At 37.9% G+C, this 23,569-nt stretch overlaps 1 protein-coding gene across 2 annotated transcripts in view; it reads right to left on the bottom strand.

Annotated features, from left to right (window-relative positions):
- DIAPH1 (diaphanous related formin 1) overlaps window positions 1–23,569 on the bottom strand; it is a 93,470-nt gene that overhangs the window by 11,874 nt on the left and 58,027 nt on the right. For both annotated transcript variants that reach the window (XM_065874449.1, XM_065874448.1), the window contains one exon: window positions 3,870–3,968. In XM_065874449.1, coding sequence (XP_065730521.1) covers window positions 3,870–3,968 — 99 coding nt within the window. The remainder of the gene's footprint in view (window positions 1–3,869; window positions 3,969–23,569) is intronic.

Genomic DNA, 23,569 nt, shown 5'->3' on the forward strand with positions numbered 1-23,569 from the left:
CTCACACAGGAAGTCTTTGATCTCTCTCTATATATACATCAAAAATGTTCACCCTGTTCTATTTTAGTTCCTCACTCCCTTGACTCCATCCTCAAAGCTGCCACTGCCTTGAAATGCTCTGATTCTTAAATTGCCACATCCCATTCCCCAACAAACACTTCCCATCCTTTCGGCTCTCTCACTTATCCCTAAATTGACTCTTCAGTCTCATCAGAGTGCTCTCTTCCTGCGCGCTCTCTCTCTCCCACGAGAGAGATGACCACTCCATTTTCTCTGTCTCAGTTCTACTTTGCTTTCTCTGTTTAACCTAGACCCTGTAGTCTACCCTTTCACTCCCATTCTATTATTACTACTATTCTTATTCTCTTGTTTCCTTCTCCTTCCAGTCCTAAGTTAACCCAGCCATCTCATATCTCTCCCTTACACCTGGGCTGATGAACACTGCAGATCAGATTCTACGAATCTGAAGTGGCACCGGTGATGGTGGGGAATCCTTCTGTGTGTCCCTACTCCACGCTCTCCTGGCTCTCTTGGCAGCTCCTCCACATAAAATATCCCCATTCTCCCAAATGTCCTGCCACTTCCCCATTTGTTCTAAAAAGGCCTTGCTGCTTTTTACTGAGAAAAATTGAAGCCATCGGTCAAATTACTTGCTAAGCTTTCTCTCATGCCACTTATAAACTGAGCACTGGGGGCCCTCAGTTGGAACCAGACTAGAAAAGGCTCGAGTAAGGGCTATTTTGGAATCATCTAGAAAAAAACTTGTGCCGACACTTCTTTACGTAAGCTTAGCAGAGCTATATCCATATACTCATCCTTTTCTCGTGTTTCAATAGAACAGGTAGCCCTAAGGACCTTTTCCTTCAGCATATACAGTGGGCCTTCCGCATCTGTGGATACAGAGGGCCAACTATACTACACCATTTTATATAAAGGACTTGAGCACCCATGGATTTCGGTATATGAGGGGGGTTCTGGAACCTATCCCCCACAGGTACCGAGGGACAACGATATACACGTTCAAGTTTTTCCTATCTTAAAAAAAAAAAATCCTCCCCGATGCAACATTCTTAATTACCAACTTCCTTCTTTCCTTCACTTTATAACATTCTAAAAATATAACAGTCTATTCTTGCTTCCACATTCTCATTAATTCTTCTGTCCCCACAAAGTCAGTGAAAAGATGACCATCATTTGTTGAGTGCATACTCCATGTAAGACCTAGTATCTTAAACACAATCTACATATATGGTCTCATTTAACCCTATTTATAATAATGTATAAGTGTGTATTATTAACCACATTTGACAGAAAAGGAAACATACTTAAAGAAGTTAAGCTACCCGTCCAAGGTCACACTGCTAGTAAGGGTTGGAGCCAGGATTTAAATACAAACGGATTCCAGAGCTTCTGTTCTTAACACTTAGGCTATACTAAAATTATTCCTGCCTAGGTCACTGGCTTTCCTAATGCCAGATCCAAAAGACACTTGTCCTGTCCTGATTTTACTTGACTATGACTCCCACTTCTTAGACTATGTCAGACTATTTTTCTTGCTGTTCCTTTCCAGCCTCCTTTGAGGTCTCCCCTTTTTGTTACTTGCCCCCCCAAATATTAATGACCTTCAAAGCAAATTATTGGCTTCAACTATGACTCATATACTATCTCTTAAATTCTTATCTCCAGCCAGACATTCCTCCTGATTTCTATACCCAAATGCCTAATACACCCATCCTGTTGGAGGATTCCCACAGGAACCTTAAATTCTATCCTAAAATTAAATCAATCATTCCTACCTACCACTCTGCCATCTCTCACTCATGTCCACCATTTCTCCCACAAAAGACAGAATCTGCTCCTGCTGGATTTTCCTATTTCAATAAGTGGTACCACTCTCTATAGAGTGATCTTAACCCAAGAAAACATCTCCTTTATCCCCTCTATCAATCACTAAGTTCCATTAATTCTATCTTCTTAATATCTTCTGCCTTCCTATTCATTCTTACAACTTAGTTTCAGGCCTTGATCACCTCTCGCCTAGTTTAAAGCCATAACATAACACATCTCTCTGCCTAGAGTCTTCCCCTACCCTAGCAATCCGGCCTCATAATCACTGCTGAAGTAGCCCTCCCTCAAATTACATAGGGTTGTATCACTCACTTTCCTGATTAAAATCCCTCCAATAACTTTCACAGTTTTTAGGATAAAATACATACTTCTTAGCCTAAGCCTATCAGACTTCTTTATGATCTAGCCTCTATGTCTAGTTCTTGAAAGCTTCTTCAACCACCACTCCCCCACGTATGGCCTTTACTCAGCTGTACTCAACTACCTGCAGTTCTTGAACTGCATACATGCCTCTGCCTTCATACATGCTGATCCCTCTGCCTGAAACAAGCCAGCCCTCACCCTTCATTTAGTTTGTTGTAAATAGTTTTAAGCAGTACTTCATTTAGAATGACTGAGCTCTCTCCAATACTCCTCCCACTTGATTTAGATGCCCCCTTGCCCAGTGCTCTCATAAGCTTCCTAGCACACCTCCATCATAACACTTACCAACTTGTGCTATAACCATTATTTACTTTTCTGTCTCTACCAGACATATGGCTCATGAGGATAGGGACTACCTTACTTAGTTTTGCATCCTCACCATATAAGAGGCACTTAATAATCACTGAATCACTAAATAACACCTAGACCCTCCTAATCTCAATTCTCTTCCTAAATTCTGTTTCCCATATTGATATCGTTCAACTGGAAATAACAATGTACTACCCCACAGTCTTTTATCATTTTCTAAAATAACAATTGCTCATTTTAATGTTGCTAGAGATAATCTTGAGAAGAGGAACTATCTCACATCACTTTAATTTCCATAAAAGGACTTACCTACAGACACTATTTAGTAATATCTGCTGCCAATGATCTAAGATTATATAGTCAAGAATTGTAAAGGCTTACTGTTCTCATTATATCACTGACTATACTTGTGGGTATGTGTCCTCATTACCTGTGTGATCTTGGCCAAGTCATAACATCTGAACTTTAGTTTTCTCACTTGGTAAAATGGGGACAACAGCCATGTCACTGGATCATGAGTGGGCTTTATGGAATACATACCCTTTCATCTCTGAAACACACACCTAGTATGTGCCTAATAGAGCCTGAAACCTGGCAGACCTTCAAATATTTGTTGAACAAATATTTAAATCTTCATTATGCAACATAAAGTAGGGATATCAACAGTTGAAGTGAACAAAAAAATGAACGTTCATTCTGATCATTAAATACTACCTATATCAACTCTGCAGAGGAGTTTCTGATCTGAAATTTGCCACCAATCACAGTTATGAGTATAGGTAGCAAGTTCAGAACAGAACTCTTTGAAGTTTTTGATCCTACTCTGAGAAGTACAGGATTTACATTATTTATTCTAAACCACAAAGTTACTTTAGATTTAATGGAAGTCAAGCCAGTGCCCACCTTTAAAGGAAATACTTAAAAGAAAATGAGAAAGAAGGAAATGTGCAGTGGCTAGAACATTTGTGTTAGATTTTCTGTGGATGTAATGGAAATAGTAATGGCTTTGAAATAAGAAAATATGAGGTTCAACTCCCAGACCTGCCTCTTACCCGCTATGTGACTAGGCAAATTCCTAAAAGTCCTATTAGCCTTTATTTTCTTGCTGTAAAACTAGATGCTAACAATCCTGCAGTGCTATTGAAGGGATCAGATATCAGGTATTTACTATGCAATGCCAGGAACTAACAAATGGAAGTTTCATATCAAGGGACCCTGGATCCATGAGAATTAAGCTCTTAGAAAAACTCCTTCATATTTCAAATTGCTGAGATCACAGAGTTACTCACAGAGATTCTGGGCTGTCTTTGAATCCAACACCTTTAACTCTTTCACTTTTTTCTTTTGCACAGATTTCTTTTCTTCTCCACCTTCCTGATCCTTCTTGGCTAGCAAGGGAAAGATTAGAAAAGTATGATTAAGGACAAACCACATCTATGTCTAAATGAACTACTGTTCCAGCCTAGAGATACTCTTCACTTCCTCTCTATTAGTAATGGTCTTCCTATTAAATTCCTTCAAGGATAACCTCCTCTTTAGCCACCCACCCTTCTATTACTGACTTCCCCCTCTAGCTATAATAAATATATCATTTTCATTTCTTTAATAGTTAGCAATAATACTTTCCCACCCATAGCCTATCTACTTGTAGGGAACAGCAAATTTTCTTTCTGTAAAGGACCAAATAGTAAATATTTTAGGCTTTGCAGACTATGTGGTCTGTCTCAACTGCTCAACTCTGCCACTACAGAGTGAAAGCTGTCACAGACAATACATAAACCAATGAGCATGACTATGTTCCAATGAAACTTTACTTACAAAAACAGGTGGTCAGCCTAAGGGCTATAGTTTGCCAACCCCTGTAATAGAGTCTTCCACTGTGTTATCCTTTTGTGCTTATTATTACTTATCTTTCAAGCTCTGTCTTGATCATTAATTCCCTATAAACATTTTCTTGATCCCCAAATGGTTATGATCTCTCTCAGAATCCCCACTGAATGTGATACTTTTTTACAGCAAGTCCTCTCACTGACTTTGTCATAATCACATATAATCTCTCCTCTACAAGATGAGGACTTTGTTATTCCTCTTCGAAAAATCTCATGGCATAAAAATATATTCCTAGTATATAAATATCATGTTGGTACACACACAGAAGGTATAATATACTCCTTTCCTTCTACACTCTTCTCAGATTATCCAAAACCAATGTATTCTTCTCTGATAAATGTAGTCACTCTCTGCTTTGATGAACTAATTTTCGTGGTATCTGTTACTTAGATTTCATTCAACAATTAATAATTCAATGTTCATGACATTTCATATATATCATCTTGATCTTTCTAAATCCTGTGTTACTTTGTAAGTGTGGATACCTTCCCGCCCCATTTGGATTTTGAACTTCAAGAGCATGGGCAAAATAATTCTTCACTATATCACTCCCTCAGCACCTAGCATGACAGTAACATTCTCTCAAAAATGATTTACACTGCCTATTGAGAAGGATTCAGCAGCAGATAGAAAGAGAAACAGGAACTGTTCTGGACAGACAATTGTAAAATATTTTGTCAACTTTTCAGAAAGCCTTATGGGACTATCTCTTTAAGAAGTATCAAGAAAGTGACAAAGCTAGTTGCTTTTGAGGAGAGGAATGGGGTGCTTGACTATGGAAGAGGGAGGAATACTCTTCAACACAAATCCTGTTATACTGGTTGAATTTTAAACCATATGAAAAGTATTACCTGGTATAAATAAATAAGAAAGCGAACAAAAAAGAAAGTTATATGGCAAAAGGTACAAAGAACTATTAATAAAAAAACACATCCTTTGGCCTGAGAGTTCTAACTTGAAGAAGGAAAATGCTAAATAGATGAAGATTAGTTATTTAAGTAAAGACTTATTGAGTACCTGTGTGTGCCAGGCTCTGTTCTGGGTACCAGGAATAAAACAAAACAGAAAATAGAAAAATAGAGAAAAACTCCTGCCTTCATGGAACTTATATTCTAATGAAGAAAAATAGACAATAAACCAGCTAATAGATAAAATAGTATATTAGATGGTCATAAGTGCTATGAAAAGAAAACCAAGTAAGGAAGAGAACTGGGGGATTTGATGAGGGGACGGATTATAACTTTAGTGGGATGACCAGGGAAGGTCTTAGCGAGAATGTGACATGACAGTAAAGACCTTTTAGAAGGTGAGAAAGCAAAGCAATTCAGGCAGAGAGAACAACAAATGCAAAGGCCTGAGACAGAAGCAGGCCCTGATGTGCTAAAGGAAAAGCAAAAAGGTCATTATTCGTGGAGTAGATGGAATGAGGGGGAGAGCTGGAGCTGAAGTCAGAGAGGCCCTAAGGACAGATCATATAAAAAAATGAAGGGCTTCCCTGGTGGTGCAGTGGTTGAGAGTCCGCCTGCCGATGCAGGGGACACAGGTTCGTGCCCTGGTCCGGGAAGATCCCACATGCCGCGGAGCGGCTGGGCCCGTGAGCCATGGCCGCTGAGCCTGTGCTCCACAACGGGAGAGGCCACAACAGTGAGAGGTCCGCGTACCGAGAAAAAAAAAAAAAAAAAAAAGAAAACCATGGGTAGTCAGATAAAACTTTAGACTTAAAACATCCAGACTGTATCACAAAACCTTAGAAGCAGAGGGGCAAAGTACAAGTAAATCTCTCATTTTATATAGATAAAGTGAAAAGATACAGAGTCACTGCTGATGTTGAAAAATAGAAAAAACAGATGCAACTTTTTGTCTGGCAATAAGATAAAAATAAATGAAAAGTATAAATACAAGAAAGAAAGGGATGAAAATGTCATTTCTGTGGAAGATATAACTATATGTAGAATTCAAGACAACTACTAGAAGTAATGAAGAACTACTAATGAATAATCCAGTAAAGGTGACAGGTAAAAGACAAGCATATGGGCTTCCAGTTTCACCAAAATGGAGTAGCCCCATGTGGAGGAAATACTATTACATTTAAAAACTGGGGAAGGTAAAGGGACCTAAATGGAAATACGGTTTCTACACTTCACGTGGACTGGTAAAACACTGATATCGTTAGACTGGGAAAAGTTATGTGTGTATAATGTAATACCTAGAGCAACACCTAAGCAAACTGTATAAAGTGATACACTCAGGCATTATAAATAAATTTAAATGGAATAAAAAATATTCAAAAAAACACAGAAAAGTAAGAAAAAAGGAGGAAGCATACAGAAAACAACACAGTGGCAGACTTAAGCCCTAAAATATCAGTAGTTACCTTTAATATAAACGGTCTAAATATACCAATTAACTGAGATTGGCTGTAGTGTAAGTACCTGACAGTTTGTTTTTTTTTAATTGTAATATAAGTACCTGATAATAAGCTTTTGATTGCTGAGGCATCCACTTCAAAGACATCCATCTTGAATAAACATATTGCCAGCTACACAACTAGATAAAGAACCAGGCTACCATCCATGAAGTTCCTCTTTTAGAAAGCCGTGGGTGACCTACATAACTGATCATTAGAGTGACCCTGCTTTTCCTTTTGTGCACTTTAATTCCCGCTCTCATGTTTTAAATTCACCAATAAAGAGTGAACCCACGAAACCCTAGGCACCTCACCCTCAACCCCAATAAAGGAAGAAGCCCAGGGATGACCTAGAGCCCCCTACCCATCTCTCTTCCTGTGACCTCAATGCGTGGCCTGAGACATGTCATTCAGGACCTGTGAGCAATAAAACCTTGCTTGTTCTCTGATGCTTGTTGCTGAGGTGCATCTTGCAATCCTAATAAGAACCACAAGGGCTGGTCCAGCCACAACCCTGGCCCAGGTAAGTGCCCCCAGGCATTCCCAGGCAACAGCATTAGTAGGCTGAGACCTACACAAAATATGGCAGAGTGGATTAACAAAAGACCCAACAATATGCTTCAAACACAAAGGCTGAATGTCAAAGGCTGAAAACAGACATACTGTGCAAACATTAATTAAAAATAAAAGCAGAGTGGCTATATTCTATCCAGTGAGTAGACTTCAGAGCAAAGAAAATAGCTGGAGACAAAGAGGGACATTACATGATGATTAAAGGATCAATCCACCAGGAAGACATAACAATTCTAAATGTGTATGCACCAAACAACAGAGCCTTAAATATAAGAAACAAAAACTGATAGAGATGAAATGAGGAAACCAGCACAGCCAAGCCACAGTAATACTTCAAGGCATTAATACCCTATCTCAGTAATGGGTGGAACTCTATACAAAAAATCAACAAGGATATAGAAGTGAACAGTAAAATCAATCAACAGGGTCTAATTGATATATACATATATAGAACACTTCATCCAACAAGAGCAGAATAAATTTTTTTAAAGTGCTCACTGAATATCCACCAAGAAAAATATCCACCTGGGCCATAAAGTAAACCTCAACAAATTTAAAGGATTAAAATCATAGAGCGTGTTCTCTGACCATAATGGAATCAAACTGTAAATCAATAACAGAAAGATAACAGGAAAACATCCAAACACTTGGAAACTAAAGAACCACTTCTAAATAATTTGTGGGTCAAAGAGGAAATCTCACAATAAATTTAAAAAATACATTAGAAATGAATGAAAATGAAAGTACAACATATCAAAATATATGGGGCATAGCTGAAGCGACGCTGAGAGGAAAACTGACAGTGCTAAGTTTATATCAGAAAAGAAGAAAGAGCTCAAATCAGTAATCTAATTTCCTACTTCAACAAAGAAGAAAAAAAATAAACCCAAAGCAAGCAGAAGGAAGGAAATATAAAAGAACAGAAATCAGTAACAATGAAAAACAACAGGAAAAAAAAAATCAACGACACAAAAAGCTGGTTTAAAAAATAAATTAATAAAATAGATACACCTCTAGAAATACTGACAAAGATAAAAAGAGAGAAGACGTATCTCTCCAACATCAGGAATGACACAATATCACTTTAGGTCCTGCAGCCATCAAAAGGATAACAAGGGAATAATACAAACAACTTAGTACTCATAAACTGAACAATTTACCAAAAAATGGACCAATTCCTCAAAACCCACAAACTACTGAAACTCAACCAAGATGAAACAGATAACTTGAGTATTACTGAAATCATTTAAAAAACTGAATTCATAACTAAAAGTCTCCTGAACAGAAAATTTCCTGGCCAAAAGGTTTCACTAGAGAATTCTACCAAACATTTCAAGAAAAATTAATGCCAATCTCCTCCAAAAAATAAAAAAGGAAAAAATACTTTCTACTTCATTTTATGAATGCCACCAAATTATCCACTTTAAATGGTTCATTTTATGATAGGTGAATTTCACCTTAATAAAAAAATCTGTAATTTTTAAACATCTGTTTAAGATATTTAAAATCACTAATTAAATCAGTGAAATTTGAACATGGATTGTGTATTAGATAACAGTATTATATCAATGATAAATTTCCTAAATGTGATAATTACACTGTAGTTACGAAAAAGAAAGTCCTTATACTTGGGAAAGGCATGCTGAAGAACTTAGGGGTAAAGGGCCATGAAGTTGGTACTTTATCTCAAACAGTTCAGTTAAAAAAGAAAAAGAGAGAATATTCACAGCAGCATTATTCATAATAGCCAAAACATAGAAACAACCCAATGTCCACCAACTGACAAATGGAAAGACAAAATGTGGTATCTCTATACAGTAGAGTAGTATTTGGCCATAAAAAGGAATGAAGTGCTAATACATGCTAAAACATGGGTGAACCTTGCAAACGTCAGGATTAGTGAAAAAGTCAGACACAAAAGTGTACATATTGTATGAGTACACTGATACAAGACATCTAGGACAGGCAAATTCAGAGACAGAAAGTAGATCAGTGGTTGCCAAGTTGTGGGAAAAAGAAGTGGAGAGTGACTGCTAATGAACTGAGGGTTTCTTTTGTGTGTAATGAGAATGTTCTAGAATTAATTCAGTGGCTGCACCACTTTGTGATATACAAAAGACCATGGAATTGTACACATTAAGGGTGAATTTATCTTAATACATAAACAAACACATACATGCATACAACGAACCACAGGTCTAGATAGAAACCCTAAAACTATTAACCTTCTAAAAGGAATCACATGGAATTCCCTGGTGGTCCAGTGGTTAGGACTTGGTGCTTTCACTGCCATGGCCCAGGTTCAATCCCTAGTCAGGGAACTAAGCTCTTACAAGCTGTGCAACACAGCCAAAAAGAAAAAAAAAGACATCAGAAAAATTTTCACCACTTTGGAGTAGGCAAAGATCTTTCAGAAAAAGAAAAGTACAAACCATGTGGTAGGAAGAATCCTAAGTTGGCATCCTGGGATTTTCTTGGAGTTCTAGGAAACTAGGAGTTTCCCTCCAGTGCACATACCCTGTATAATCCTCTCCCTTGAATGTGAGTGGGCTTGACTTATTCTGGTGAGCCCTTTTTTTTTGGTTTTTTTTTTGTGGTACGTGGGCCTCTCACTGTTGTGGCCTCTCCCGTTGCGGAGCAACAGGCTCCGGACGTGCAGGCTCAGCGGCCATGGCTCACGGGCACAGCCGCTGCGCGGCATGTGGGATCTTCCCGGACCGGGGCACAAACCCGTGTCCCCTGCATCAGCAGGCGGACTCTCAACCACTGCGCCACCAGGGAAGCCCTGGTGAGCCCTTTTAAACAAGGGTTTAGAGCTCAGAGACAAGAGAAATCAGAGAGATTTGAAACTGAAGCAGATGCTCTCTTGTTTTTCTTGAAGAAGCAACCATCATGTTGTGGAGAAGGCCATGTGGCAGGAAATGGTGGGCAGCCTCCAGGAGCTGAGAACAGCCACTGGCTGATGACCAGCCAGAAAAGAGGAACCTGTGTCCTACAATTATAAGGAACTGGATTCAGCCAAATACCACATGAGCGTGGCAAAGGACACTGAGCTCCAGAAGGCAATGCGGCCCAGCCAGAACCCTGACTTCAGTTTGGTGTGACCGTGAGCAGAGGATCTAGCTAACTTGGATTCCAGACCCATGCAAACTGTGAGATAATAAATCTATGTTGTTTTAAACTGCTAAGTTTGTGGTAATTTGTTCACGGCAATAGAAGATAACACAAAACATAAAAGAAAAAATTGATAAAGTGGACTCTATAAAAATTTAAAAGTTTTATTCTTCAGAGACACTGTTAAGAAATAAAAAGACAAGCCACACATTGGGAGAAAAATGCCTGCAAAATACATTTTTGATAAAGGACTAGTGTTCAGAACATATAAAAAAAGTCTCATGAGTCAACCATAAGAAAACAAACAACCCAATTTTTTAAAACAGGCAAAAGACATTTGGACACTTCACCGAGAAGATACACAGATGGTACATAAGCACAGAGAAGGATGCTCAACATCATTAAGTCATTAGGAATATGAACTAAGAATTAAATTAATTAGGAATTAAAACTATAATGCCCAACCCACTAGAATCACTAAAATGGAAAAACAAAACTGATGATACCAAGTGCTGGTGAGGATGCAAAGCACCTGCAACTCTCATACATTGATGGTGGAAATGAAAAAAATGGTACAGCTACTTTCGAAAGTAAAGTGAAAACAGTACGGCAGTTTCTTATACAGTTAAACATACATTTATTGTAACATATGACCCAACAATCCCATTCCTAGGTATCTGTCCAAGAAAAAGAAAAACATGTATGTCCAGACAATATCTTGTATGCAAATGTTTCTATTGGCTTTATTCATAAATGCCCAAAACTGCATTCAACCCAAATGTCCATCAACCAGTGAATGGACACAAGGAAATACTACTCAGCAATAAAAAGGAATGACCACGCATGCAAACAACATGGACAGACCTCAAACACATGATGCTTGGTGAAAGAATCCAGACTTCAAAGACTCCTCAGTGTATGATTCCATTTATATGACATTCCGAAAAAGACAGAAACTGTAGGGACAAGAAAACATATCAGCCCCTGCCAGGGCCTAGTGGTGAGGAGAGGTGATGGACAAATGGGGAGGAGGAAACTTTAAGAGTGAGGAAAATGTTCTCTATCTTTACATGGCTGTACACATTTGTCAAAATTCACAGAAATGTACACATAAAAAGGGTAAATCTTACTGTATGCAAATTATGCCTCAATAAACCTGCCTAAACACACTGTATCTTCAAGGCCAATAAAATGTATTAGTATAAAGCTATAGTAACTCTAAGAGTGATAATGAAAGAAGAACAAATGAAGTTCTTAATAATAAATAATAATAAATAGAAGAGATTCTAGAAATAGATACGAAACACATTTATATGCTAAAGTAAAAACTCAGATTAATTTTAAAAAGTATAGTCTAGGGCTTCCCTGGTGGCGCAGTGGTTGAGAGCCTGCCTGCCGATGCAGGGGACGCGGGTTCGTGCCCCAGTCTGGGAGGATCCCACATGCCGCGGAGCGGCTGAGCCTGCGCTCCACAACAGTGAGAGGCCTGCGTACCGCAAAAAAAAAAAAAAAAAGTGTAGTCTAACACAGGAGTTGGTAAACTTTCTTAAATGACCCGAAAGTAAATATACGATTCTGTGGGCCACAGTTTCTGTTGGAACTACTCAACTCTGCTGGTATAATATTAAAGAAGTCAGAGCCAATATGTAATCAAATGGGCACGGCCACGTTCCAATAAAACTTTATTAACAAAAATGGGTTGGTCATAGTTTTCTGACTCCTGATCTAATCAATAGTGTTGGAACAACTGGCTCTCCATGTTAAAGGAAAATAGTTAGATCCTAACTTTACACTATTCACAAAAATAAACTCCAGATACATTAAACAGCTAAATGTTAAAAACCAAAATACAGTATTATTTTGAATAAATGAAAACTTTCCTAAGAATAACACAAAATAAAGACGGTATAAAGGAAAAGACAGACTGATTTGAGTACATAAAATTTTTGTTTTTCAGTGTGAAAATCATCATAAAATATATGAAAAGAAATGAAAATTTCCATTTCCAGTATTGGGGGTCAAGTCTCCCATGGAAAAACATCTAAAAATGCTGGTATGGTATTTTAAAAAATCACCTTGAAGCACAGAAGAGCTGAGAAGATGATGAATTGCTCCAGAGAAACAGTGAGCAAAACACTGGAGCATTGTTCCAATATCAGTTTGAGGGCTTTGTGCAGCAAGGGTACACAGGGATCAAGATCCAGTTTCTGCCTAATGTGGGGAATCTCATATGAGACTCTCTCCTCTTTAGCTGGGAACCCAAAAGGCTACATCCTCAGAGATAAAAGTGATCACAACAGGCTTGCACTTGGGAGCCCTAGAAAGCCTACACTCTAGGAAGAGGGTGAACCAGAGGTAGATCAAGCCTTTCCAAAACCACAACCAAACCTTGGCATAGCTCACTCCCTGACTGCATGAAGGTGATCAGCCCACACACACATCTGCCTAGAGAGGAAAACACAATAGGAACAGACTTATGCATGATCCAGACATTGGAGCTTTAAAGTAACGATAGCTAACATGTTCAAGAATATTGAGGGAAAGATAAAAATAGATGAAGATGGAGAAGTTTACCAGAGAACTAGAATTTATTAAAAAAAAAAAAAGGACATTCTAGAACTAAATGAAATTAAGAGCTCTATAGATGGGTTTAACTAGAGACAAAACAGAAGTTACTGAATTACAAGACAGATCAATAAAAAAGATACAAACTACAGGGCTTCCCTGGTGGCGCAGTGGTTGAGTCCGCCTGCCGATGCAGGGGACACGGGTTCGTGCCCCGGTCCGGGAGGATCCCACATGCTGCGGAGCGGCTAGGCCCGTGAGCCATGGCCGCTGAGCCTGCGCGTCTGGAGCCTGTGCTCCGCAACGGGAGAGGCCACAACAGTGAGAGGCCCGCGTACCGCAAAAAAAAAAAAAAAAAAAAAGATACAAACTACAGCAGAGGGATAAAAGATGGAAAGTAACAAAAAGAGTGCAAGGGACGTGTGTAATTGGAGGCCCAGAAAGAGAAGAAAAAATTGGACAGAGCAATTAACAATATGGTGCTGTACACGTAAAAACTCATTAAGAAGACAGATCTCTTGTTAAGTGTTCTTCCAATGAAAATGAAAACAAGGGGACTTCAGAAATCTTTTGGAGGTGATGGATATGTTTACTACCTTGATTGCAGTGATGGTATCACAGGTATATGCATATGTCCAAACTCATCAAAATGTATACATTAAGTATGTGCAATTTTTTGTATATTAAATATACCAGAATAAAGCTGAAGGCTGGAGAAAGGGGAGAAATGTGACTTGGAGCATGGGAAAAGTCCCAGGATTTCAGTCTCAAACAGAAGCCTTAGACAGGTACTCAGGGAAAGTAAAATATTAAAAATAACAAAGCAAAAACAAAAAAGCCCCATGACACACACACGTAAAATGGAATGCTAAATGTGATATTCACTGGCACTGAATTTGAAAGCAAAATAAAATGCCAATAATTAAAACAAAAAACAAGAAAAACTAGACAGGAGCAATATTTGAAGAGAAAATATTTGTTCTAAAAGTGATGAAGACTTCAACACACAGAATCAAAAGCTCAGAGAACCCCAAGTATGAATACAAAGAAAACCACACCATAGCACATTATCACAGTAAAACTGCTAAAAGCCAGAGTAAAAAATAAATTCTCAAAGTAGCAGGAGGTGGAACATATCTTCAAATGAATAACAGTAACACTGACAGTGGAGGGTTTGGTTTGTTTGTTCGTTTCTTAAGGGAAAACAAAAAATATCCTTCAAAAATGTAAGTGATGGGGCTTCCCTGGTGGCGCAGTGGTTGAGAGTTCGCCTGCCAATGCAAGGGACACGGGTTCGTGCCCTGGTCCGGGAAGATCCCACATGCCGCGGAGCGACTGGGCCCGTAAGCCATAGCTGCTGAGACTGCGCATCCGGAGCCTGCGCTCCGCAACAGGAGAGGCCACAACAGTGAGAGAGAGAAAGGCCCGCGTATCGCAAAAAAAAAAAAGTAAGTGAAATAAAGATATATCCAGACAAAAACAGAGAATTCATTACAAGTAGACCTGAACTAAAATAAACAGTAAAGGGGGTATTTATTTATTCAAGCAGAAAATAAAGTATCCCAAAAGGAAATACAGAAATGCAGGTAGGAAGGAAAAACACTAGAAAGGAGTTTTTAAGTGAATACTGATATTATAAAATAAGAGTAAAAATGTTTATAGGGTTTAAAAAATATGTAGAATTAAAATGCATGCAATCCATGACTCAAAAGATGTGTAGTACGTAGAGTTAAAATATTGTAAAGTTCTAACATTACCTGGAAGGTGGTAAAAGTTCTAATATTTATTAGGTTGTAATAAGTCAAGCATGCATGTTGTAATTTCTAAGGTATACACTAAAAGGATAGTAAAAAAAAAAAAGTGTAACTAAGAATAGGGGAAATGTGAAATAATGAAGTTTTAAATGAATCAGTAAGAAGAACAGAAAAAAAGGATGTAAACTGGAAAAATCAAACAGAAAACAAAGAGCAATTTGGTATATATCAATTCAAGTAGATTAAATACTATGCAATGAAAAGACTAAGATCATCAGACCGGATTTACAACACACACACACTAAATATGTACTGCTTACAAGGGACACACCTTAAATAAAGACACAGAAGTCTTAGGACAAAATAGTGGAAGAAAATATACTAACCAAAAGAAAGCTGATGTAGCTGTACTAATATCAGATAAAGATTTTATCTGTAATAATGCTAATGCCTTGAATAGACACATTTCATAGTAATAAAGGGTCAATCCACAAGGAAAATATGATCATTCTAAATCTAAATACATCCAATAATTTAGTTTCAAAATATATAAAGTAAAAACTGACTGAACTAAAAGAAAAGGGTAAATCCATAACTACAGCGGAAGAATTAACACCCTTTGTACAGTAACTAATAAAACAAGCAGACAAAAACTTGGAAGGGATGTAGAAAATATGAACACATCTAACAAACTTGACCTAATTGATACATTAGAACAATGCGTCCAACAGTGACAAATTACACCTTTTTTTCCATACACACACAGCACATTTACCAAAATTTACCATATGCTGGGCAAACCAACAAATTTCAAAGGATAGAAATCATTCAAAGTATTTTCTCTGATCTCACTAGCATTGCATTAAGTTGGAAATCAGTAAAAGGATAACTACAAAGTTCCCAATTATTTGGATACTGAATAAATATCCAAATAACTCTGGAGTCAGTGAAGAAATCACAAAAGAAATTAGAAAATATTTTGAACAGAATGAAATCAACATATTACATAGAACAGATAGAACTAGTAGAAAACACAAAATAAGATGGTAGATTTAAATCCAAATATTTCAGTAATTATGTTAAGTGCAGACAGACTATATGCTCCACTTAAGACCAACAATGTAGATGATGAAGGTACATTAATATTAGACAGTTTTCCAGGCAACAAAAAGCATTACAAAGATAAATAGGGACACACTATAACAATAAAAGTTTTAGTTTGTCAGGAAAATATAAGAATTTTGAGTTTGTATGCACCTGATAACAACACATATTTATGTATTAAGATATATAAAGCACCAAAAAAGGATAAGCTTAATCTAATCATGAGGATACATTAGGCAAATCCATACTGAGGGACATTCTACAAACTAACTGGTCTATACTCTTTAAAAAAATGCCAAGGTATTAAAAGATAAAGACCAAGGAACTACAATGAGGAGTCTGATTCCATCTTTGGTTTAACGGTTGACAGCTGTTAAGCCTCACCTCTCCCACTTCACCTTGTGCCTCACATCTGGGCAAAGGAACACAGAGGCCTCAGTGCTCCCTCCATGGTGCCAGTGGAGATTCAGACTATGCAAGGTCCTTATGCAGGAACTCTAAGCCTGACCCTACCCTAAACACAATAAAAACTTAGGCCAGTCTCCTTTCCTTGCCCTTTCAAGCCATTTCAAACCTGCTTGAGAGGACTATTCTCCTCTTCCCAGAGACCTCAATCATTTAAGTTAATAAACCTTTTCATACCCTCTTGGTTTGTGTGGGGCATCATCATTCTTGACATCCAAACCAAATTTTGAGTAGGGGTCCATATGCCTTTGCAGGTGACCATAACAGAAATTATTCCCAATTAAAGAATACTAAGGGACAACTGAATGCAATGCATGATCCAGTATTTTTTCTGCAAAGGATGTCACTGTGACAATTGGCAAAATCTAAAGGTCAGGTTACATAATATTATTACATTAATGTTAATTTCCTAATTTTGATATGTGGCTATGGATCTACTATTAGCACATGCACACCAAAGGATAAAGAGGCAACTGATCTGTACGCTTCAGAAAAATATAATAACACACACACAGGAGGGTAAGGCAAATGTGGTAAAATGTTAACATCTCAGGAATGTGGTAAAGTATGTGCAGGAAATTTTTTGCTTTATTCTAGCAACTTTTCTGTAAGTCTGAAATTGATATAAAAAGTTGATATAAAAAATTAAAAGAAGAAATATAAAGCAAAAACTGACAGAATTACAATGCTAAATCCACAAAGTGGGATGTTTCAACCATTTCTCTAAGTAACTGATAAAACAAGCAAACAAAAAGTAAAGATACAGAAAATTTAAACCACACAATTAACAAACAGGACCTAATGGAGATATATACAACACTTCATGCAACTGAAGAACAAATACACGAATTTCAAGTGCACATAGAACAGTTATAATATTTAACAATATTCAGAGTCATAGAGGAAAACTCCACAAATTTCTTAAGACGGAAATCACAAGAGCAGTGACCAGTTAGGCCTCCCCTCTTAAAGTATTGATTGTCAGTGCATATTAGCCAGGTGGTGCACTTTAGCTACCCTGGACAATGCTATCAGGTATGCTGGGAAGGGAGGAAGCCCTCTCTGCATGTGGAAGAGCCCATGTTTGGACTCCCCTTCTTCTGACATTGCAACAATAACAACCAGACAACCATGACATGTGGGTGGAGTCCATCAGGTAAAGTGTGCGAAGTAAACTACCTCAAGGTATGAAATCACCTCAGCAATTACTTTCCTTTTTGTTCCCCCCACCTCTTCTCTTTTTTTAAAATCTTTTTTTCTTTGTGGCTTGCTGATTTCATATATAAAAGAAAAGGAAAGCAAAAAGCAAAAAACCCCAAAAACCAAAAAAACAAGAGCACTGATCAAAACACAACTAGCTAGAAATTAATAAGACATTTTAAAAAATCCTGAGAACACACACTGGTAGACAGAATAATGGTTCCCCAAAGACATCCACATCCTAATTCAACTTTACATACAAAAAGTACATTGCAGGTGTGGTAAAGTTGATCTTGAGATGGGAGGATTATTCTGGATTACCTGGTTGATCCCATGTAATTACAAGGATCCTTATAAGAAGGAGGTAGGAGGGTCACAGCAAGACAAGAGACATGATGACAGAAGCAGAGGAGAGAAAGAGAGACAGAGGTAGAGATATGAAGATGCTATGATGCTAACTTTGAAGATGGAGAAGGGGCCCTAAGCCAAGGAATGCAGGCAGCCTCTAGAAGCTGGAAAAGGCAAGGAAACGGATTCTCCCCTAAAGCCTCCAAAGGAAACACAGCTCTGTCAAAACCTTGATATTAGGACTGTGGACTCCAAATAAATTTATATTCCTGTTAAGTCACTAAATTTGTGGTAATTTGTTATAGCAGCAATAAGAAATTAATACATTCCATATATCTAGGAATAAAGCACTTCTAAATAAACCATGAAAAGAAATCATAATGAAAATCAAAATTTATTGGACTGAATAATAAAAATGCTTCCTGTTATGGACCGAGTTGTGTTCCTCCCAAATTCATATGTTGAAGCCCTAACACGCCCCACGGCCCCCTGCCTGCACCCCCCACCACCTGGTGCTTCAGAATATGGCTGTATTTGGAGACAGGGTCTTTGAAGAGGTGATTAAGTTAAAAGGAGGCTCTTAGGGTGGACCCTGCTCAATCTGACTGGCATCCCTATAAGAAGAAAAATCTGGACAGACAAGGAGACACCAGGAATGCAGGCACGTAGGAAAAGACCATGTGAAGACATGGCAAGAAGGCAGCATATGCAACCCAAGGGAAAACACCTCAGAAGAAACCAGACCTGCTGACACCTAAATCTATGACTTCTACCCTCCAGACCTGTGAGAAATAAATATCCGTTTTTTTAAGCCACCATGTCCGTGGAACACTATAGCAGCCTTAATAAGCTAATACACTGCCTATTAAAACTTAGGGGCTACACCTAAAACAGAAACTTAGTGTCAAAGACATATATGGGGAAAAAAAAAAAAAGACCAAAAACTAATGAGTTAACTACTCATTTCAAGAAATTAGGAAAAAAAAAAATAGGAAAAAAAAATTAGAATTAGAACAGTAAAATAAACTCTAAAGAAAAATTTTAAAAGAAAATACAGGTAAAAGCAGAAACTAATGATCTATAACAGAGATTAACAAAGCCAACAGTTCTTTTTTTTTTTTTTTTAAGACTCGTAAATTCAGAAAACCTCTGGTGAGACTGATCAGTATTTAAAAATGAGAGAGAGCAATTAGGCATCCAACGTCGGGAACAAGCATCACAAAAAACAAAAACAAAAACAGAAATGAATAAATATGCTTCAGGCATTAAAGTAAATAATTTCATACAAAATATATGTGAGAATCTAGATGAAATGGACAAATTTCTAGAAAAATGTAACTTACCAAAACTGACTCAATAAGAGAAAACCTGATCCGTCCCTATAACTATGAAAGCTATTAAATTGGTAGTCAGTATTTCCTAGGAGACCCAGATGACTTCACCAGCCAATTATTTCAAACAGTCAAGGAGTAAATAATTCCCCTAATCGTATGTAAAAATTCTTCCACAGTATAGAAAATGGAAATATTCCTCAAGTCACACTATGAGGCTAGTATAATCTTAATAGCAAAATGTAAAAGAACAAAAAATCATAGGTTACTTTTACTCGTAAGCATAAAATTCTTGAAATACCAACAAACGGAATTAAACGATATAAAATAAAAAGGATAATGTATAATGCCCAAATTGGATTTATTTTAGCAGTGCAAGATTAGTGTAACAGAAGCCAATTATTATGCTTCACCACAATTACAGATTGAAGGAGAAAAATTATGTGATAATCCTAACAGTACAAAAAAGCATTTGATCAAATTCAGTACCCATTCATGAAAAATACTCTCAGCAAAGTAGGAATACAAGAGAACTTCCTTAATTCGACAGAGTAGTTACCAAAAGTTGAAGGCAAAAACCATGCTTAAAGGTAAAATGTTGAAAACTTTGTCTTTGAGATTAGGAGCAAGAGAAGAATATTCACCATTACCACTTCATTCAACAACACTGGCTGGAGGTCTGAGCCAGTGCAGTAAGGCAAGAAAAAAATCTTAAGCATTAGAAGAGAAGAAATAACACTCTCATCTGAAGATACTGATTATAAGTATAAAAAAATCCAAAAGAATCTATAAAGAAATTTTAAATATCATATAAAAACATGAAGTACCTAGGAATAAATTTCATAAAAGTTGTGTAAGACCTCTAGGAGAAACAATATAGCTTTTCTGAAAAACATTAAAAATGATAAATAAGTGAATGTAGATTTTAAGATCCATAGATTAAAAGACTTGATAACAAGACACCAATTCTTCCCAGATTGATTATAGAGTCAGTAGAATAAAAATTCCAACAGGGTTCTTTTTTTAAGTTGACAAGCTGATTCTAAAATTTATATGGAAATACAAAGAAGAACAGCTAAGACATTCTTGGAAAAGCAGCAAAAGATAGGAGATTAATACACTTTATAACAGTAATAAATCAAGATCGTATGGTACCGGCATTGGGATAGACAAAATGATCAACAAGAAGGAGAGCACAGTCCAGAAAATAGACCCAGGTGTAAAAGAGCACTTGATATAACAGACTGAGCATGTCAGACTTCCCAATAAATGGGACTGGAACTAAGTGTCCGTACGAAAAAAAGAAATTGTATCCACATGCAAATAAATCAACTACAGGTTAATTAAAAACCTTAACGTGAATGGAAAAGCTATAGGATTAATTATCTTGATGACTAAAGGATTTCTTAAATAAGCCACAGACGCATTACTCATAAAGGAAAACACTAGTAAATCTAAGCACTTAATATAAAGACACTGTTTATATTGAGACACTGTTAAAAAAAAAAAAAGTAGGTTTCCCTTGTGGCTCAGTGGTTAAGAATCCGCCTGCCAATGTAGGGGACACGGGTTCAAGCCCTGGCCCAGGAAGATCCCATATGCCGTGGAGCAACTAAGCCTGTGAGCCACAACTACTGAGCCCACGTGCCACAACTACTGAGCCCACATGCCACAACTACTTAAGCCCACGCGCCTAGAGCCCATGCTCTGCAACGAGAAGCCATCACCATGAGAAGTCTGCACACCACAATGAAGAGTAGCCCCTGCTTGCCGCAACTAGAGAAAGCCTGCGCGCAGCAATTAAGACCAAACGCAGCCAAAAATAAATAAATAAATTTATTTAAAAAAGCGAAAAGCCACAAAGTCAGAGAAGGACAAAGGACTTATATCTAGGATATATAAGGAATTCCTTTTGTTTGGCATAGCACCATTTTGCAATCGTAATGAATGAACAGATCTATGTACTGAGAATCAATAGCTGCTAACATCACAGAGGGGACAGCCACATATTATGTGCCTTCTGAAGAGGAACCTAACACCTATTATGAAGTCTTGGTGAAAGACAAACAAATGGAGCCTAGTTCTGATTAAGCCTCTAGATCCAATTATCAATTTACACCAAATACACAGGACAGAAATTACACACTACACTGTGCGAATACAATCACAAGGTTGATATTATGGGAAACTCCACAGATTAATGATACAGTTTTTTACAACAAATTAACTGCAAGGGGAAAAAAAAGAGAAAGAGGAAAAAGCCAATAGATTTAAGACATAAAGAAGACATTAAGGGGCTTCCCTGGTGGCGCAGTGGTTAAGAATCCGCCTGCCAATGCAGGGGACACAGGTTCGAGCCCTGGTCCAGGAAGATCCCACATGCCACGGAGCAACTAAGCCCATGTGCCACAACCACTGAGCCTGTGCTCTAGAGCCTGTGAGCCACAACTACTGAGCCCGCATGCCGCCAACTAACGAAGCCCACGCACCTAGAGCCCATGCTCCACAACAAGAGAAGCCACCACAATGAGAAGCCTGTGCACCGCAACGAACAGTAGCCCCCACTCGCCGCAACTAGAGAAACCCCATGTGCAGCAACAAAGACCCAACACAGCCGAAGATAATAAAATTTAAAGAAAAAAAAAAAGAAGACGTTAAAAAACATGGGTAGAACTAAACTGTAGTGTTCAGGAATATAAACTTGGGTGATAAAGCTTTTTCAAAAAATGGAGACCATACCTTAAGTCGGGATTTTGGTTTCTTTTAGAGGAGAAGAGGCACATGGATGTTCCTAGGAGTCTCCTGGAAAGTTTCTATCTCCTGACATGTGACATTTCAAGGGTATTCACCTCATAATAATTCACTAAGTTGCACATCTGTTTCATGTACTTTCTATATTTTTATTATATTTAACCATAAAAGTTTAAACATGAAGAGACAACCTAAAAATTAGCACTTTGGTTAATGGGAACTACAGCTTCCAAACTAGGCAGTTGGCCAACCTAGTCTCCAAGGACCAGACTTTACCACTGCCCTGCCAGCCTTGACAAGAAGTCAACTACTGCAACTTCCCTTCTGTAACCTGTGCTCTCCCACAAAGCAAGGGAATAGACTGCCTGCTGTGGCTGCTGAAAAGTCAGAGTCACTGACCCATTTCCAAAAGGGGAAAAAGAACACCAAGAGCTTTCATCTCATCATCTGCATCCAGGTCCATCCCTGGGGTTATCTCCAACAAGGTCATGGGGATGTTATAATCCCGAAGCCATGAAAGAATTTTCCCATGTGCCCGTTCCCCACACAACATGATATTTTTTCCTTCTGCAGAACAGTCTATGAAGTATTACTAACTAATTAAGTCTGATCAGGGAGAAAGGCTGCCAATTAAGTAAAAAGAAAGGTTTGGGAGATAAAGCTATGACCTGGAATCACTCTAGAGATGCAGCTATTAAAGAACAGGTAAATTTGGTGTCCCAAAGCTTAAGACCTCTCCTTTAATTCCCAGGAAACAGCATGGTCCACTTTGACCATGTTCTCTGTTGAGAGCAGTCTGCAAGCTTTTCTAAAGACTTTGGGTAGGTAACAGGCTATCATGTCAGGAGAAACAAGCCACTCTCCTAGTAAAAGACTCCAGTCCCTTCTCCCTCTGAAGGCTGCAGAGCACTGTGCCTTCACCTCCTCTCCCATCACCTCTGGGGAAATCCTGAAGATGGGAGGCTCCGCTGTGTGAAGAGAAGTTTGGCTCTGAATCTTCTCAATCCCAACTTGAGAGATCCTCTCTCCTTAAGAAATTAAGTCTATACACAAACTGCAAGATAAAAAAATAAGAGACAAAGGCAAGCTAGAGAGGGAACCTATAGAGACATCTACCAATTGTAATGTATAGACTGTGTGTGGCTCTGATTCAAACTTAAAAAAATACTACTTTAAGAATACTGAGTGGATATGCGATATTTACGAATTTTTCAGATGTGATAATACAATTCTCTCTTTTTTTCAAAAGTCCTTATTTTTTCATACACATTCTCAACTACTTCAGGATATTAAATGATATATGCTTTACAATAACTGGGGTGGTGAAGAAGAGGCTGATGCAGGTACATGAAACAAGACTGGCCATGAGTTAAGTTTTGAAACTGGGTGATGGAGATAGGTATTCATACTATTCTCTTCACATATATGTGTGTGTGCGTGTGTGTGTATGTGTATGTATGTACGTATTATATATGTGTGTGGGGAGA

This window comes from Phocoena phocoena, chromosome 3 (assembly GCF_963924675.1).
Source record: "Phocoena phocoena chromosome 3, mPhoPho1.1, whole genome shotgun sequence".
NCBI lineage: Eukaryota > Metazoa > Chordata > Mammalia > Artiodactyla > Phocoenidae > Phocoena > Phocoena phocoena.